General features: G+C 32.0%; 1 protein-coding gene across 1 annotated transcript in view; it reads left to right on the forward strand.

Moving 5' to 3' along the window:
- LOC139496504 (metalloproteinase inhibitor 2-like) overlaps positions 1–14,822 on the forward strand; it is a 32,758-nt gene extending 17,936 nt beyond the window's left edge. Inside the window, exons 2-6 of the mRNA XM_071285093.1 lie at positions 2,798–3,024; positions 7,749–7,831; positions 8,420–8,522; positions 10,604–10,737; positions 14,674–14,822. Coding sequence (XP_071141194.1) covers positions 2,874–3,024; positions 7,749–7,831; positions 8,420–8,522; positions 10,604–10,737; positions 14,674–14,802 — 600 coding nt within the window. The 5' untranslated portion in view covers positions 2,798–2,873 and the 3' untranslated portion in view covers positions 14,803–14,822. The remainder of the gene's footprint in view (positions 1–2,797; positions 3,025–7,748; positions 7,832–8,419; positions 8,523–10,603; positions 10,738–14,673) is intronic.
- The last annotated feature ends 6,583 nt before the right edge of the window (positions 14,823–21,405 follow it).

Raw genomic sequence — 21,405 nt, forward strand, 5'->3', positions numbered from 1 at the left:
GGGCAAAACAGAAAGTACAAATTAACAGCTTTCGAATGATATATAATACAGCCGTGTGTTAGGTGGGTGCATTAAAGTCGTTAACTAAGCGTCTTTTTGAAATAAGTCACTCGCCTATTATATTCAAAGAAAATGTTCTGCCTATCATTTTCAAACAGCGGTATACTACTGTTGCCTTTATTCTGCCTGTCATGTTTCTTTTACTATTTTAGCAAACATTTAGGATTTCTCCTTTGAATTGGTTCACATTTTGTCATGTCTAGGGGCTTTAATGGTTTGTATTATACGGTATCGGTTTTGCTCTTTGTTGAAGGTCGCACAGTAATCTATAGTTACGTACAATCAAGCGCTTTGGTCTCTGATGAAAAAAATTGTGTCATTGGCAATCTGACCACACATCATTCTTCATTATAAAGACAAATTTAGCATTTTGTTTACAAATTCCAATTTATTTATAAAAAAAAATCATAGATATTAATATGTAAATGAATGGTATCACGTTTTTTTCTGGTACTTTGGATGATTTAAAAAATGTATAATGTTTAAAAGAATTTTCATAGTAACTTTAATTTAGGATTTCTCCTTTGAATTGGTTCACATAAACTTGATTCCTTTGTGTCGCTAGATATAGAACAGTAATGAAGACAAAAAAGATTGCACTTTTAAATAAATAAATGACTTGTCTTCCCCATAAACTAAATGCATATTACTGGGTACTTTGATAGACCATAATTATTGATTATTAATTTCAAATCTGTATTATTGAATATTTCGACTTATTTCATTTGAGGGATATTAAAATAGTTTTCTGGTAAGATTTCTTATACAACTGTTCCTTACACTAAACCATCTTGAATGAGAGTATCAAGCACAAAAGAGATACTCAATTCCATTTTTGTGAGATTACATGTTTTGAAAACATACAGATAACGGATGACAAGTAATAGTAAAAACACAAAAATACGGTACACAAGATGTTTGAATGGAACAATTCTACCCTAATCTTCGAATTTTCGAAATATTAAGGATGTTCTTATCCCAGGAATAGATTTCCTTATTTTGATCTGAGCGTCACTGATGAGTCTTGTGTAGACTTAACGCGCGTCTGGCGTATTAAATTATAATCCTGGTACCTTTCATAACATAACTTTGAATATATAACATATCGTTTAACGTAAAACTTTGACTCATATAAATTCCAAAAAAAACCTCATTTATATTTTGATTTTAGCCAAGCCCAAAAGATATTCTGCTATCATATTGGTCGAATGCTACCTCCACTTTCACAAAGAGCAATAACAGCTCACTAAAATACTGAAAGTGGCATCTGGCTTAAATGCAATCCTCATCACGACAAAAATAACTTTATTCGAAAACATGTTCTTTTCGCTTAAATGCATTAATTCTGAGTGAAATAAATACTTTTTTTCTAATCCAATATATAAAGTCGATGCGGTAACGAAAGTGTAATCAGTTTGAAAAGAAAAATATATCCGCAAAATAAAACATTGTTTGCTTGAAACATAGATTAACTACTTGAAATATTTACATTTACATATTTATTTTTATAAAACAGTTGTCTTTTTATTATATCATTTACATTTGCACAGGAGAATGTGTATACTAAAATATGTTGGTATGTCTTAAAAGACGCATATTCACTTCATCCCAAAATTATAATAACCTTTAATGGAACTAAACTTTTCTATTTTTATTTATTATTATTTTGCTTTTAAATACTGTGTTTTATAAAGTACTTTTATTTTCATTAGACCTTTCATCTATGATTCTTAATAAGATAATGTGTTTAAATTGATATTTTAAAAAAGGAGGTATACACTACATTGCGCTGCCTCTTGTAATTGGCTTTCATTTTTGAAAATGGGAGAAATTAAGGCAACAGTAGTATACCGCTGTTTAAAATTCATTAATCAAAAAAGAGAAAATAAATCCGGTTTACAAACTAAAACAGAGGGAAACACATCAATAATTAGAGGAAAACAAAGGTCCAACACTGAAGTGCAACATAAACAAACGCCAACATCGTAGAAACAAACTATTAGATAACAATTGCCACATTCCTGACTTGTTACAGGACATTTTATGAAAAATGGTTGGAGTTCTATGGCTAGCTAAACCTCCCGCTTATATGGCAATGTTAAAAAATACCGCTAAAATGACAAACCCTTCTACAGGTCACACTTTAAAATCCAACAAACCAAAAAAAAAAATTTGTTTTTGGCGAGTGTTTTACATTCAATTTTTATCTTAAATAATTTGAAAAAAAACCAATCAATAGGGATATTTCAACGTTTTTGGTTTCCACCAGTTTGATGTAAGCTCTGTTTCTGGTTTTACATTAACTGATATCTTTACTACATATATGTCGAAAAAAGTCATTCAATTTATATTGTGCATACGAAGCTTTGGATAGTTAAATCATCTTCTACACACAAACACTTAAGAACTTTGTGTTGTGTTGTATCCTAGACGTAAGTTCAATCAAACCACATTCATGGTATTTTAGACGCTAACAATTGATAAAACATACACACAAACAAAAACACAGTTGAAATAAATTATACATTCAAAAATTGCTCTGAAGGACTTTATTAACTAAGGATCAAGAAAATAAGAAAATTGATTAAAAGGGGAGTGATGAAACCGTTTTGTACATAAATAGGTTGCTCATGTTTACATTTGTTTCATTAATCTTCCAGGTATAATCCTATCAATTTCCTATTTAGTAACAGCTGATTTTTTTGTAATATTGCGGATTATTAACATTCAATTACAGTTTCAGAAACCTACCACACTAAATTCCATTCAACAGTGGAGAATTTTGTCACATCAATTCACTGTTTAGAAGCGATATGTGGATTCTGGTAGGACTGTGTTTATCCACCGTGATTTCATATGGATATGGAACAAGCCAGCCTACCTCATGGTCACCTCCGACTGCTGACTGTTCCCAGAAATGCGAATATAGACATCCACAAGTTGTCTACTGTCGATCTCCAGTTGGTATGTTACACTTATCACTAAGAATCTGTCACCCATTGATATTGTCAAAACTGTTTCCCCTTCCCATCTATATTCGGCTATCGATATTTTTTATTTGAATTTGAATGGATATAATTATTCGACATTTATATTTTGTCCTTGCTCACTACATTATAAGTGCATTTAATTTAAATAGATTTACACTATAATTAAAAAGGTCTAAATTGAGCAGGGAAAACTTCATTTTCAATTCCTTGTATCATTTCAGCCAGTGATGTTGGGATGATGTCCTATTAATTGTTGTTGTTTCCTGCAAAATTTTGTATTTCTTTTATTCTTTCCCTTTATCAAACAGTGTTTAGGGCATATCTTTTAACATTTAAAACAAACACTACTTCAAGAATATCTACTCTAAGATTAAGATAGATTTGATTTGATTTGATTTTTACTGTTTAAACGGCGCTTTTAAGCACCGCATTTAGGCCATTTCGGGCGGCCAGTTTTTATTGGTGGAGGAAGCCGGAGTGTCCGGAGAAAACTACCGACAATCCTAGTCAATTAAGACTGGAGTCGAGTTCACCCATACAAGCGGGGTTCGAACTAACAACATCAGGGTTGACTGACTAGTGATTATAGTAGTGACTACTTAGACCACTCGGCCACCGAGGCCCCTTCCCTTTCAATAGACAGGCATCATAAATCTGACCGACAGATGTCAATACATTACTGGTTTGAAGTTGCACTTAATAAACTCAATTTGGAATCCCGTTGTTAAAATCAAAGTATGCAGATATCAAGAATTATATAATATATCTATGGTTGCGTATATAGAATATTGCTGTTGTTGTGGCAGGATTGATAGTGTAAGAAGGGGCAAACAACAAAAATAAAACATCCACAAAAGACCAAAAATCGAGCAATATATCATTTCTTTTGCCCTTTTTGAAGCACATATTCATAAGTGCCGAGAAGTTATTAATTTATTTTACAAATAATGGCTTAAGCGTTATATGGCATTTATAATTGGGTCTTAATACAATTGTTGTTTTACATCAAACTTTTATATTGTTCTCTTAGTTCCTTTCAAGTCAGTTACATTGGAAAATGCAAGTTGTCAATTGATTGATTTTGTACAAGTCAAATACCAAATGATGTCGGTTGGTAGATGGTGCTGATGTATAGTGTTCTATATATTCAAATTGTCCTTCTTTATATTCTGTATTACTAACTGTGTCAATTTTCGAAGATATAATCCAATGTTATTTATTTGAAACTATCTTGACATATATGTGTTTTTAACGACGATACTAACAAATACATTCAGTATATTTGAATTTAATGAACTAAAAATTTCTGAACTATAAGGCAGCAATAAATATTAAATGACCATGAAACCGTGTCAAATCATAAATATGATAGAAAGGATTTTGTTTCTTTTCTTTATTTTCAACGATATTGGCGTGCTGTGCACAAAACTGCCTCGACAATATTCAGACAAGGGTTATTCTGCAACATTGGGAAATGACGTACCCAGCATCACTGTATAACTTACAGTTATAGGGTGAGGTGTGATGGTCTTTCTAATCACCGTTTCAACATCCATACCATTAGATCCGATTAAAAAACAAATAACCATACTAATTTTTTTTATTGCAGGGAAACGACACGTATTTCATTATGTCAATCGAATAATTGACTTACATGACGATTACAATGATGTATGATTTTTATTTATTTGTCTATTGTACTAAACACATTTGTTCACAAACAAATAATGTGTAAGATATATAAGTAATGTTATTTTAAAAGAAACACTCAACATGAGCAACAATAAAATATCAGCACACGATCATGGACGCAGTTGAGTCTGTTGAGCACCAGCTTTCTTTAAAGAGCATAACACTCGTTAGTATAAAGATAGGCAATTGATACCAAAGGGACATTCAAACTCACGAGTTAAAAAAGTTTAAGACCTACAGACAAACAATAGAAAACAAAACACAACATAATAAAGCATAAAGATTAAGCAACACGAAACCCACCAAAAACTTGGGGTGATCTCAAGTGCTTCAATGTTCGAAATTGACCACACAGACATAAAATTGAGAAAGGAAATGGGGAATGTGTCAAAGAGACAACAACCCGACCATAGAACAGACAACAGCAGAAGTTCACCAACAGGTCTTCAATGCTGCGAGAAATTCCCGCACCTAGAGGCGTCCTTCAGCTGGCCCCTAAACAATTATATATACTAGTTTAGTGATAATGAACGCCATAATAAACTCCAAATTGTACACAAGAAACTAAAATGAAAAATAATACAAGACAAACAAAGGCCAGAAGCTTCTAACTTGGGACAGGCGAAAAAATGCAGCGGGGTTAAACATGTTTATGAGATCTCAACCCTCCCCCTATACCTCCAGCCAATGTAGAAAAGTAAACGCATAACAATACGCACATTAAAATTCATTTCAAGATAAGTTCGAGTCTGATGTTAGAAGATGTAACCAAAGAAAATAAACAAAATGACAATAATACATATTTGTTTTACCAATTCCATACTCAGCATTACTAAATGATATGAGACTGTCGTACAAGTGAGAGGTTTAGCGCTATAAAACCATGTTCAACTCACCATTTTCGACATTTGAAAATGCCTGTACCAAGTCAGGAATATGACAGTTGTTGTCCATTCGTTTGATGTGTTTTATCATAAGATTTTGCCATTTGATTAGGGACTTTTCGTTTTGAATTTTTCTCGGAGTTCAGTATTTTATTGATTTTATTTTTTATACGGAAATGATTACCAAATAATCAATCAAGTTGCTGAAATTCCAAATATTTTCAAAATGAAAATAACAATAATATGCCGTCTCTTGATGCTCTGAAGACAGCCATTCCATTTGGAACCACTGAAACTAACCATATTGTTTTAAGAAATATACAAATGAGTTGAAACTAATCATTACAAAATTGCTCACAAAGTTAAATCCACATTTATTATGAGGACCAAGGACTGATAGTAGAGTAGAAAATTTGCATTTGCATGAAATAGTATTGACATCATAAGGCCAAAATCCCCTGATCCTGTGAATAGGCCAATATATCAAATTACAGTCTGACCATAATAGATCAAAAGTACACCAATCATAAAAATAAAAAAAATAATCGCATACAATATGTGACTGCTCTTTATTCATCTATAATTTTATTTTTGTAACAATGACTTTCCCAACTTATTAGGTATTCAAGAGCTTGCAGCTCCTATTCAGACTTTGTAAAACGTCACCAGTGTCTGAGCAGAAAATTGATGAACCAGGGATATGTCAAAGAACGTCTCGTCCTTTTTCTAAAAAAGTTCATCGGAAGATACCCAGAACTTGTTGATAAATATTCCGTATCAACTTCACAAATAATACAAGATGGTCTTGAAGTATAGATTTTGCGTACTGACGTTTGTTATCATCTTAATTACTTATTATAGTATTCTTTTATATGTCTTTTTTAGATATTCATTTGAAGTGACTCTGTGGTTATGTAAAACCACATACTTTGAACGGCAAAATTATTTCATTTATTGATATTACTTTTACTTAAGGATCTTGACATACTATGAATGACAAAACTATTTTATTCAATAAGACTACTTTTTCTGTTTAGTCTGTTTTTTATGATATACATTTGACGTGAAACTGTACTTATGTATCCCGTCATACTTTGAACCACACCATTGTTTTATTTATTATTATACTTTTACTGTTAAATCTGGTTTTTGTTATATCTACTTTACGTGAGTCTGCATTTATGTATGCCGTCATACGACAAAATTATTTTTATGTCTACCTGTGCGAATTTCAAACGCGCAATTTTACACCAGTAATGAAAACCTTCTATCATTTATGGGTAGACTTTACATAGATAAATTCAGCCGTATTTGACGTGAAACTGTACTTAAGTATCCCGTCATACTTTGAACCACACCATTATTTTATTTATTATTTTTACTGTAAGTCTGTTTTTTGTTATATCTACTTTACGTGAGTCTTCATTTATGTATGCCGTCATACGACAAAATTATTTTTATGTCTACCTGTGCGAATTTCAAACGCGCAATTTTACACCAGTAATGAAAACCTTCTTTCATTTATGGGTAGACTTTACATAGATAAATTCAGCCGTATAGGAAAAACAAAATGATAATGTTGAATTTGATGTATGCCTTTTTGTGCTACTTTGTTACATTTGTTGTTTATGTAGTGATATTAAGATGATAACACAATATTGACTGTTGTACCCCTATTTTTGACATTTTTACTCTTTGAGTATGTTTGTTTTGTTCATGCATCGTTGACAATGTAATGGAATTTGATGCGACTGTCATACAAGTGAGAGGTTTAGCTAGCTATAAAACCAGGTTCAATCCACCATTTTCTACATTAGAAAATGCCTGTACCAAGTCAGGAATATGACAGTTGTTATCCATTCGTTTGATGTGCTTGGACTTTTGATTTTGCCTTTTGATTTTTGATTTTCCTTTTTGAATTTTCCTCGGAGTTCAGTATTTTTGTGTTTTTACTTTTTCCAGTCATCTCTGTTTGGTATATGCAGTTGCAACAGATCAATTTTGATTAATATGGGATTTAAAGATTATTTTTTTTAAACTTAGTTCAAATTGCCATATGTTGCAAATTTTTGAATCATCCTTTCTTTGAATATGTACAGTTGTTTAATACATATTTTTTCAGTCGCCAAAATCAGAATAACGAAATACAAAAAATATGGTTATGACGACGCTGCTTACATGATAGAGGTTAAAGACATACTTAAGGTAAATAAGAAAAATTGGATTTAAATCTCATATAGATACAAAAGAATGAAAATGTGTCATTCCTTAAAAGAATTACACACCAAGTGACACTCAATTTCAATATTTTAAGACACTATATAAACACCTGAAGATGTGGTATGATTGCCATTGAGATCAACTCTCCACCAGAAACCAAATTACGTAAAAGTTAGCAAATACAGGTCAGTAAAAGTTAGCAAATACAGGTCACCATAAGTCCTTCAAGAATGAGAAATACCATACTGTATTGCAAGCTTTGAAAGATCCCAAATTACAAATGTAAAACAATCAAACGATAATACAAACACTGCATTTCTTTAATTTTTGCACATGAATTCTGCATGGAAACATGATTCCACTCCTTATTTGCAAACCCTTTGGAAAAATAAGTACTGGATGTTTATGTAAAATAATAGATGATATGTAGAGTGAAAAAATAAATCTTGTAGGTTGCTTAAATATGGTCTTGTACATAAATCTCACCTTGAAACCACACTTCATAATGAAAAAAGTTAAACAAGAATTCGTTTAATCAGTATCTGGCTATCGAAATATTATATGTTTTTGCAGAGCCCAAGTAATACCAACCTTTATGATGTTAAAGTAATGTATACACAGTGTGGAGCTTCAAGGTACCACCCATTTTACGAAGATAAAACATACTTGGTAATGGGTAAGTTCGAAATAATTACATTGCTATTTGAAGTATGTTCCGATTTTTTTTCATGAAAACAATGAATTAAAGGTTGTTTTGTACTTTCTAATTGATTTTGATTGATTTCCTCTATCGAAGTCGTCATTCCAGCAATTTGAAGTTTTTAATATAAAAATGGTAGCTTACGCTTTAAATGTACTACTTTGGAATACCATAAAGCGTATATATGCTACACATAGGAACAAGTGATCAGTATGCTTGAGTTTCTTAATTGACATTTTATTTTTACAACATATTTGTTGAATTAGGAGGTAGACCTTTTCAACAAATTTTCAGATTTAAATGGGAACGAACTGTGCGCCTCTCTTTGTCAAGCTCTTTTTAGCTTCATTTGAGTCAAAATTCCTTCAGACAGTTGTCAAAATAAGAAGACCAAAGAGCCACATTAATTTCACATTCAGTATATTGATGATGTTCTTTAGATTAATATTCCAAACTTTTCTAATTGGGTTCCACAAACTTGAGAACTAAAGAAACAACAGACCCGGCTTTTTTTGCCTTATTTTTAGACTTAAACCTCGAATATGACATAAGCGGTCATTTCAAAATGATGCACGTGGGTTATGTAACGAACGTCTCGTCCTTTTTCATTTATTTTAAAAGTTCATCAGAAGATGTCAAGACCTTGTTGATAAATAATCCGTATCAACTTCACAAATAATACAGTTCTTTTTGGGTAATATCCTTTTGGCGTGGCTCGGTACTTATGCATCCCTCCAATATTATGTTGGACTGTGGTCAGATTTGTATTCTTGTCTATCGTTTTTTCGCTTTTGTGCTTTGTCTTTATGGCGTTTTGTTTTTCTTTGTTGACATTTTTATTTTTGTTATAAAAAAGAAGATAATATGTTGATAATATGTGTACCTCTAAAATTGAGATTTTTACCTATTTATATGCCTGTTTGTTTTGTTAGCATATCGTTGTCAATATAATAGAATTGTATGCAACTGTCATACAATTGAGTTATTTAGCTAGCTATAAAACCAGATTCAATCGACCATTCCTTATATAAGGTATAGCTAGTTCTAAGTAAGGAATATGACAGTTGTTTTCATTTCATTGGATGCTTTTGATTTTGCCATTTTGAATTTTCTTGGAGCGGTACTTTTTTTCTTTTTCAATAATGGTAAACATTGAAACACTTGTTGTGCTCAAAGTTTGATATTCCGGTAATGTGTTCTGATGACTCCCTTTCCCCTGGGCTTGACGTTACTACTAGGCATTTACATATTCCATCTAGTTGTTTAAGCTTCGTTACTTCTACAAGCGGACTGTATATATATAATCCATATACTAGTAGTCGTCAAGACAGTGATTCACAATTGAAGTGAAACACCTTTATGGCAGACTTATTTATTATATTGATGTTTTTGGAGGCGACTTTCCTGGTATGGCAGACTGCATTACATTCTTCCATTTATATGCATTTGGGCTGAAGCTATTTTTGTTTGATTGCATACCATGAATTTAGTAATCTAGACTTCGTCAGAAATAGGATTAGAATATACATTCTGACAAAAGGTCTTCTTATTTGTAATTGATTATTTTGTTTATATAAATTCATATTCTTTCTTACGTAATCTAATAAGTCCCTTTGTGTAAAACGTCAGTTAGTCAAGTACACTTTTTCAGAATCGATGAATTAGTTTCTTGCTCTATGCACTACAAGAAATATCTTGGTTTTCATCTGCTTATGTTTACATTGAGTTTTTCTTACTTCTATCTGTGTCATTTGTTCTTTCTTTATAATATCTATGGTTGATCTATTTCATATAATGTCCTTTTTCATCTCATATCTTGTAGTGTTTTCTGACAAAACAGATAATGAAAACACAATGTTGTTTTCAAAAACATGACAAGGGAAGCAAATATGAAAAAACCAAAAAAAAAAAAACAGAAGACGTTTAACTATGATACTCATCTTATCATATTCTATAACATTGTAATAAAACAACTATTCACATCCCTTTCCCAAATGTAATACAGTCAATTGTAAAAAATAATATAAATTAGACTTTTTTTTAAAACCCTATTACAGGTCGACTGGATGGTGCCGGGCATATCGTACTAAACAGGTGCGATTTTTCTATTTCTGTTCATGATATGAATTGTTACCAGCGGAAAGGCGTATTCAAAGGTGCATATGCAGCCAGCTGTGACTGCACCAATCAGGTATATTAGATTTTTAGTTTTACTTTTTTAAGACAGGATTACCGCCGGCAAACATTTATTTGATTGTTATAAAAAATTAAGACGAAAACCTTTCTAATTGATATTAATATGTTTGTGTGTTACAATAAATCAAATTACATAACAGTATTTAAAGGATTATATTAATGCTTCTTTGTTGCATCAGAAAAGATTTGTGTATTTCATCCATCAAGTGCATTTATAAAAACCTATCAAAAAATACTCACTCAAAATATGTTTGACATTTTACACTGCCAACTAGGTAACAGATTGGTTAATACCCTTTGGTCATATAGCTCCTAACGTTTCTACGTACTTATAAATCCACAGAATTCATTGTTTGGTTAGATTGAAGGTTTCCTAATGTAGACAAATCAAGAAGAACGCTTCGAACTTAAACATTTTATTCTAATTTGCTATCAATGAGATATTTTGCAAAATGTTAATGTGATAATGTTTCTCATTTAGAACATACTCTCATCGTATACATTCTACCATGTGCAGACTTTTGGGAAAGTAAATTGAAAACATGTTAGAACTCATATCCCAAGTAAAGCCCATATAACAATAATGTTATACTGGTGTGTCATGGTTCTAAAATTATTTTCTATTCTTGTGGGTTTTTTGTTCACATCTGGTACATATATATTAGTTCATATCTTTCGAAATCACAATCAAACTGCTGGATTAGCTGGTTTATTTGTCGCAAGTATCATAACGATAATAATGAAAAAAGTATATTCAAAAAAACAAATTCTAATCTTCTTACTTTTGTCTGAAAAAAAAAGTGTCAAATGTAATTTGTTTTTGAAACCATTTTTTTTATACTGTTACAACTGTTTTAGCTTCTTGTGCACTTTTAACACTATTTAAAGTAGCTACACATATAACGAACAAAGATGGGTCATTGTGGACAACAAATTCGGTTCCGATGGCACAACATTTTAAGTGCTTAGTGGCCTAACGCGTTAGTCCAACATATTACGTTTGGCCAACGTTGCACATTGTTTTGAATAATATGGTAACGTTGTAGTACAAGGCCCATGTCACATATTTTTATTAGTTTTTACAATAATTTTAAAAAAAATCTATGCACTAGACAACTTTTTGATACATTTTACGTACATTCTAAACACGTACTCAACTTTTAAGGGATTGTCATTCAATACTCATTTTACAAGTTTAACATTTAAAAGAAATAAGATTATTCAACGTTGTATGAAAATTGGCATTTTATTGTTCCTTAACCATGATGCAATTATATATCCTCTCCCAGTGCTTACATAATCTTTCAAATTTTTCATAGAATCAAAAATCAAAAGCCAAGATTATTAAAATGTTGTTAAATGAAATGAAACAAAAACTGAGAATCGCATGAAATATAACTTATATTTGTGATATTTGCATTCAAGGGACAACATGAGACTTTATCATACCTTTCTCCCATCAATAATTGTTCCAACCTACTACGTTGTATTTGGTCCAAACTATTTAAAACCGTTTTTTAAGTCTTTTCTTTTATTGATAAATAAAGTAAGACAGACGTTGAAATCCGAACGGGGGCTGGTGTTACGTATTGTATATATTTTGTTTTGAAAGAGTATGCTTTGTTTTGTTTCGGATTTTTTTTATATGATAATATATTATGTGGTTTTCTCATTTCATCAGTACCCATCTGATGAGCTTTTGATGCATTATGAAATAGTAACAAACAAACGTCAAAACATATTCATGTACTATTTGCATTTGAATGTCATTATCTTATTCTGGTAAAGTTTTGTCACTCTAGATAGCCGCATTGGTTGCTTTAATTCCGTTTGTTTTAATTTTGGTTGCTGTTCTTTGTAAATAATTTTGGCTAGATAAATGATATTCGCAATTTCATTAGATAAATCAGAATGGTGTAGAAAGGATTTTAATTCTATGAGCCAAGTGTATTGGAATATATCGATCAAAGAGGGTTCCATCTACAAAAGGTTTATTGACCTTCATATCCTTATTTATATGTTTTATTTATTTGACGGCACATATTTTATTTAACAACCACCTGAAAATAAAGATATTGCGAAGGAATTTACATACTCTATTTACTTAGTAGAATGACCGGATACCATCTAGTAACTTTCAGGCAACAGACCATAACAATCAAAACCAAAGGGTAAACAAAGACTCGAAAAACCAAAAGACATTTACATCAACAGTTATAAATAATAAATAAGAAACAACACGAACTCAACTAAAAACCGGGAGTGAAATCAGGTGCTCCGGAAGGGTAAGCATTTCCTGCACCGTATACGGCACCCGTCGTGTTATTTCTTTGTTCAGTTCGGTAATGATGGAAGGTAATTCTAACTGAGGAAGAATATCAGATATGATTTCAGACACACTTTTGTCATAATGGCCAATCAGCTCATGATGGCGACCGTAAAATTTCTTGAGTGATGACCTTAATTTCATTGATTCATAGCCCTGTCTTAGCAACTTTTGAGAAAGCAGTAGTCCACGTTCAACAAAATCAACGTACTTTGAGCTAGCTCTAGAGTAACGTATCAATTGAGACAGATAGACTCCATATGCTGGTGCCGCTGGGATGTTGCTACACAGAAATGGAAAGTTGACTATAGTAAAATTAAAATCATCGCGTTTGTCATAAATTTTGGTATTTAACCTACCATCAGTAGTCATTTCGAGAAAAAGGTCTAAATATGAAGCAGATTTATCAGTGTCGATAGTATCTTTAATTTCAAGTTCACTTGGATAGTCGCATTGCAATTGCATGATAAATCTTTTTTTTTATTTTGATTGTAAATAAAGCCACCAATAGTTTACCAATGTTGAAATTACATGAACCCATTAAGAAAATACATATCAAGCTAATAAAAACTTAAGAGAAGAGCACGAACCCCAAATAGGAGCGTGAACGGTTGTGTTGACAGGTTATGCTTTGCATGCTTATCTCGATTAATGCATCATTTGCCGTGCAAATCCACTGGGAATCGGACGCAATTAGTAGACTTACAGATCTTTTGGTATCTAAACATTGCAGACCACGAACACATTCCTAGTAAATTGAGACACAAACACTTTATACCTGTCAACGTATTAGTAGAGATATGCAAACGCCAATCAAATAGACAAATAATATGTTCCTGCTTAGAAATTTGAGTATGACACTTGGACAGTTGAAATCATCACGTTTATCATAGATTGCAGTCGTTAATCTGTGTTTATATTAAGGAAATTACCAAGATATGAAACCCGATCTCATAGTTTTTATAGTGTACCTTCTCTAATGTTCACTGGAATAAAAGAAATGGAAAACAGTCGGCCAGTAGGAATTTAGAAATAAGACTTGAATTAAAACTACTATTTGTCTGACTAATGATATTAGATTAACTAGAAAACAAAAGCAAAAAAACCCAATATTTTCCATATTTTAAGAAATTAAGAAAACAATTGGTTTAAAACTGTGCTTTACAAAACCATTGATTTGAGGAAAATAGATAAAAATCTTTTTTGAGATTTCATTTATTTTTAAAAATCTTTTTTTTTTTCACCTTTCATAAAAAAAAACTGTTTTGTGTACTTCAATCTTTAGCATAAAATGGGTTGATGAACATTTTGAATGCCTTTATAGATATTTTAATACTAAATTATAATTTTCGAAACTGAGCGTCAAAATATCTTTGTACTCAATGACATGTTTTTTTTTCACCATCCAACAAGGTGATATTTTCAGAATCATTTGCTGCACATTTTCATTAAACTTTTTAAAAGTTTTCCTGTGTAACATATTTTATACATTTAATGCGTTGGAGTATAACCTGTGCTTCGTTGTTTTAGTTTACTAGTATACATATATTAGTATGCTATTTTAATTCTTTCAGACAATTAAAAAAATCCATTGACTAATTTCAGATTGGAAGTAAACCGACCGATCAGTGCGATATGACGAAAGACAGTTTGTGTTATAGCAGTTATGCTTACTGTTACCAATTCGGTGGTCATTGTGGCTGGAGAAAATTCTGGAAGTTTTCAAATTGTTAAACAATAAATAATGTTTCTGATTTTGTTGTTGTCTTTTAATAAAAAGAAGAATAAATGATAAAATTCAATTTGAGGCACAACGTTTTACAAAAATATATAACCCTTGATATGTGACAACTTAACGACAGACGTTCACCGCCGAATAAACTATCGTTAGATACTAATAAAGACAATTCTTAAAAAGGAATAGAGGTATTAAAAACGATGTCATGGATTTTGTTTATTGTTGCTAACATCTACCTCAATTGGTCTATGGATGATAGTGGTCTCCTAGCAATGATCAATATGTGGGAGAAATTATATTTCCTTTCTTAACTTTCCGTGGACGACAATTTAAAACAAACATGATTATTTGGCATTGCCGATCGAAATTTGACATGTTATTAAATATTTTTAAGCATTGCATTATTAGACTATTGCAAAAAACAAACAGATATGCAGAAAACGAAATCTCGAGTAAACGTCAATGAGATGGGAACCAAACTGCAAAACAAATTCGTTTTCCCATGCCCCTTTTTAATCTGGATCTGTAGATTTATACAAGTACATAACCAGTGCCGGAAAAGCATTGCCCTCTTAAATAACAAAATAATAGAATCAATTACAACTTTTATTTACTATAGAATGTTCTCAGTTACTGAAAGCAAGTTCATATAATACAGAAACACCATAAAATGTACAAACAACGATTGTTTACCCTTTTCCTCGTTTGACCGTGCATTTAGGTTTGGTTTATTGCATTTACGATTGATTGTTACGTAATTTTATTTAAAGACTCTTATATATCAGCTGTAAAATATCCTAAATATGGTCTTCCTCCAAACCATTGAATAGGTTTGGGTTGAATTAATGCACTTTTTCACTATTATGTGATGTTCTACGTCATGTCATTTGGATCCCGCATAAAGAATTGCTAATGAAGTACTTGTCAAATGTTGGGCAAGTTTTTTGGGGGTGTTGATGGTACTAGATAGCCATATGCTCATTTGGTTTGGTAGATTACATTACAAATATATTTACTATTTATTTCCGTCCTTAAGTCTTTCAAAGCATTTTCTGTAAAAGTCAAATAACTCTTATAGAAATGTTATACATGGATTAAGAATTATCTTACAAAGGGTACTAGCTATAAGATATAAAAAAAAAAGTAAAGTCTAATTTGTTTTTTTTCAATCATTAATGAAAGTGACCTTCAATCAAACCCCTTAGCTAGAGATGGTTTACGCATGAATTAGGAGTGTTCAGATATTCAATGGAAAAATGTCAAAATTGAAATTGAAACAAAGATAAACCATTTTATAGACTGATTCGATCCACCAAAAAAATCATTCTTTATGATTAATATATATTGTTAGCCTGTTATACATAATAAAGCAGACATCGAAAAAAAAACCAATTGCACGATTTCGGTATCTATTTATATCTACATTTATTTTTATATCGGGTTATATTACCGTTGATGTCAAAATAGGTTACATCGATGATTTATTAGGTGTCAAAAACACACGAAATGCGGATACATAGTATTGAGACCATGCATCATTCCTATCGTTAATTATCCATTTTAAGATAGTGACGTTCCCTTGTACCATCTTATGGGGTTTATGTGTCTCAACTTGTACTATTCACTCGACGTGTATGTAACAACATATTAGATTTTAGCCAGAGAAATTTATGTATTACTGAAAAGTTATTGCACACAGGGTTTTCGATATCACAAAACTAGTCAAAATATTTACTAAATTTTATCATCGGTACAAGGACATCATTTGTAAATATAATTCAACATGCAGACAACTTATACGTTCAGGTATTTCACATCCAATTTTTATGGTAATATTCTTTACAAAGCACAGAATTGTCGGCATTCACCTCCAAAACTAACAAAACCTTTAAACAGACTTATTAATAAGGGATATAGTTACGATACTGTTGTCAGGTCATTAAAGATTGCATATTTTGGCTTTAATATTGATTTACTTATAGGGTTTTTTCATCGTAAATAAACACATTTATTCTAAAGCCAGTTGTAAGCATGATACGGGTTATGTTCTTCTTATATATTTTATGATGGTATAATACTAAACCCCGTACAGGAGGGATTGTGCTGGATGTTCATATGATGAGGACATTATCTTTTAATCAGTTTAATTGAAGTCTGGAGCTGGCATGTCAGTAACTGCTAGTAGTCCTTTGTTTATTAATGTATTATTATCATTGTCATTTTGTTTAGTTTCTTTTGTTACCTTTTCTGACATTTAACTAGGTCTTCTGTTAAACTTAGTTAACTGTGCAATTTGTTGTGCGTTTGTTTTTTCGACATTAGCTAGAGGTATAGAGGAAGCGTTAAGATCTCAAAAACATATTTAAACCCGCCGCATTTTTGCGCCTGTCTCAAGTCAGGAGCCTCTAACCTTTGTTGGACTTGTATGATTTTGATTTTAGTTTCTTTTATATATTTAGTTTAGTATGACGTCCATTATCACTGAACTACATTTTTGTTTATAAGCTATCTGAAGCACGCCTCCGGGTGCGGAATTTTACCGCTACATTGAAGACTCATTGGTGGCCTTTGGCTCTTACCTGCTCTTTGGTCGGGTTGTTGTCTCTTTGATACATTACCCATGCTTTTTTTTTAATTTGAATAAACGTTTCAGTATGTTATAAATCAAATATGAGAATTTAAGTCAAACCGATGAATATGCTTTTGACAGCTAATGTCCTTTTAAAATATAAAGGAAAGACAAATCAATTAAGGGTTAGCTAGCTATAAAACCAGGTTTTATTTCGAATCCCCTTTTTTCTACATAAAAAACGCCTTTACCAAGTCACGAATATGCTAACTGTTATCCATTCGTTTGATGTGAATGAGCTTTTGAAATTGCCACTTCATTACGGACCGTTTTGAATTTTCCTCGGAGACCGTTATTTTGTTATTTTACTCTTTTTTTTATCAATCCTTGGCACAAAGGTAAAGATGTTTTTTACTGTTGATAATTACCGAATTGTGTAGACAATTGTTTCATTGTAACAATATCCCTACTAAGCATGACATATCTTTCCAGAACATCGATGTTTTGATTTGTAATGGGGTCTGATTTTTAGAAGACATAGAGCTAATCTTGTATGGAAGTAAAGGTTGTTAAATTAGTGCTATCGTCTTTCATGTATTCAATTAAAGGAAAAACTGTGATTTTTTTACAGTCAGAACTGCATGAGAACTATGTCGGCATCCCAAATGATATTGAATTTGCAAGAAATAACCATTTCTATTTTCAATATATACCCTACGGACAACATAGACATGGATTGGATACCAAAAAGATAAAATGCATTTCCTAGCTATTCAATTGATTTTGATGTATGGTTACATATATAAATCCTTCTACTTTTCGCATGAATTATAGGGTCCATTCACAAATGTTCGTATTGCGTTGAAATTCAATACAAAACTACTGAGATTTAAATCTAAATAATGGGGACGAATTCTGGAGGTTGTAAACGCTACATTTAGAATTTGAAGAGTGACCAGAAGATGCTTGTGTCTCAATCTTGTGTTAAATTATAAAGACAAACACATGTTAAACATGTACTATGAAGAAAAAGCAACAAAAAAACCTCCAAAATCGAAATCTTCTTCTAAATTCAAATTGTGTTATCCTATGGAGGAAATCTACATCCCAGATATATTAGATTACAGAGAAAAATATGCAAAGAATAGAAGCAAGAGAACAACTTATTGAACGAACAATTCAAGGCAAAAAAATTAGTAGTATTTTGTTTATCAATGAGCCAGGACAATAAAGGTTGTTGAATTAGTGCTATCTTCTTCACGGTATTCAATTAAAGGAAAACATGTGCAATCGTTATATTTGGGTTAATGTTTCTAATTTAAAACATCCATCGTTCATATGCTATTAAATTTCATTAAAAAAAACGACGATATCTCAAATAGTGTATGTAAATTGACAAAAAGAATTAAAATTGCATTTGACCATTATAATCAAAATTGGTGAGATGTAATTTAGTGTATACTATCCAAACGAGAGCATGCAAACATGAAACAATTAATACAGCGACGAAGAATACTCATCAAAATTTTGCAGCGAAAATAAAACAGTAACAAACATATTGAATAGAGGTGAGTCGGCGGGGTCAGCACGCATCATCCGCCACTCAATTCAAAACAAAACAGGGAATGAATTTAGAGTTTCCATGTTATTTGTACCATATGCAGTATGTATGATCTGTTGGACTAATCATGCCAACGCCAAATGGAATATAAATATGGATAGCCATTTATGACACCAATAAGTAAGCAATAGTAAATGAGGTACACACGAAATCAACTTCAGGATACGTCGGAAAGTAACGAGATACATCGATAATTAGGGCAAACATCATAAAATTATGTGACCACAACATCGCTATGTTTTCAACCTGAACAATATTAATGAGGATCGTTTGTAGAGGGACGAAAGATACCAGAGGGACAGTCAAACTCATAAATCGAAAATAAACTGACAACGCCTGGCTTAAAATGAAAGAAAACAAACAGACAAACAATAGAACACATGACACAACATAGAAAACTAAAGAATAAGCAACACGAACCCCACCAAAAACAAGGGGTGATCTCAGGTACTCCGGGAGGGGAAGCAGATCCTGCTCCACATGTGGCACCCGTCATGTTGCTTATGTAATAACAAATCCGGTAAATAGTCTAATTTGGTAGGTCACGTTCATAAAAGGGAAGGGGATTGTAGTTACAACGTAAGGAACATATCGTATATCATTTGTGAAACGGTCATCCCATAACGGTCAACCAACTTTGATGGCGTCCGTAAAATTTACGATTGGATGATTTCAACTCCACCATTTGGAACTCTTGGTTTAATAGTTACCTTGTGAGCAGCAACCCTCTATCAAGAAAAGCATGATATGAAATGCAGGCACGGGAATATCGTATCAATTGGGAGATACTAGTATATACCCCGTATGCAGGTGCTGCTGGAATGTTGCTACTTAGAAATGGAAAGTTCACAATTAGAAAGCTGAAATCATCTTTTTTGTCGTAAGGTTTTGTTTTCAACCGACCTCATTGATATGATATGAGGCTGACTTAACTGTTTCTGTTGTATCTGTTATCTCTAGTTCGATGGGATAGATACGTTTAACATTGTCACCAAATTTTGAATTATTTAGTGAAAGAACGTCATCTATATAACGGAAAGTAAAGTTAAAGGATATTGCTAACTTCTTATCTTTCTTCTTGAGAAGTTCCTGTATGAAGTCGGCCTCAAAATATTAAAGAAAAAAGTCGGCAAGAAGAGGGGCACAATTGGTTCCAATTGGAATGCCGACAGTCGGTTGAAAAACACGTCCTCCGAACGTAAAAAGTATGTTGTCCATCAAAAAATCAAAAATTTTGATAATTTCAGTTTCAGATAACTTTTTGTTTGAATAAGAGTGATCCTTTACAAAATAGGATTTATCCCTCCTTAAGACAAAATACTTGTATCTACGTTGGCCATTTTTTTTATGAAACAAAGCAATACTAACTCTTTCAATTTGTCTTTTAGTTTGGAATGTGGAATACTTGTGTAAATAGTAGAAAAGTCATAAGTTTTAATACTATTGAAAGATGAAAGAGAGTTAAAATTGAGAAAGGAAATGGTGAATATGTCAAAGCGACAACCACCCGACCATAGAGCAAACAACAGCCGAAGGCAACCAATGGGTCTTCAATGTAGCGAGAATTCTTTTAGATTGTATGTACTCTAAAAGATCTTTGGAATTTTTAAGTATCCACATCTGATTCACGCTACCTCTAGAATTGGCAGTTTCACAATAACTTTGAAGCTCGTCTTTGATTGCTGATAAAATAGATGTCAATAATTTGAAAAGAGGTTTCGTGGAGCATTTAGAAGACCCAGCAATATACCGTTGTTTGTTAGGACACTTATGTAGTTTATGTACCCAATACAGTGATGGAAGATCCAGTTCTTCATCTTCGGTTGAAATTCAAAGGAACACAGAACAGACCTATGATTATCCGGGATTTCCTCTTTGGTAAGTGTCATGGGAGTATATGTTGAGTTTCCAAGTGAAGTGCCAATAACTAATTCGTTTATCAAGCAGTTAATGTAATGAGTTTTATACACAAAAACGATGTTGTTTTGGGGCTTTACCTGCGGGGACAGTAACATATTTGTCATGGAGGTAGGATAAGTGTTTTGCAACATTTGGGTCTTGAAAGATTGACATTAAATATCATCCTTAAAAAATAACATGTAGTTAGAAGATTTCTGAAGAATCAAACGTTTTCTCTGGGGGCCAAGTTTTTTATCCAATCTGAAAAAAATAAAATATTTCCATAAAAACCCATTTGCTCATTATTCCTGCCAAGTTTGGTTCGAACTAACTTCTTGTTTCATGAAATACATTGAAATTGTCTAACGATGGGTGGACGACGAATGTATAGTGATGCAAATAGCTAACCTGACCCATCCCATGTGAGATTTAAAGGACAACAACCAAATCGATTTGAATAAAAAATATGATCTTTTTCGACATGTCATTCAAGCTTAATAAATAAGATCA

The sequence above is a fragment of the Mytilus edulis genome, chromosome 1 (assembly GCF_963676685.1).
Source record: "Mytilus edulis chromosome 1, xbMytEdul2.2, whole genome shotgun sequence".
NCBI lineage: Eukaryota > Metazoa > Mollusca > Bivalvia > Mytilida > Mytilidae > Mytilus > Mytilus edulis.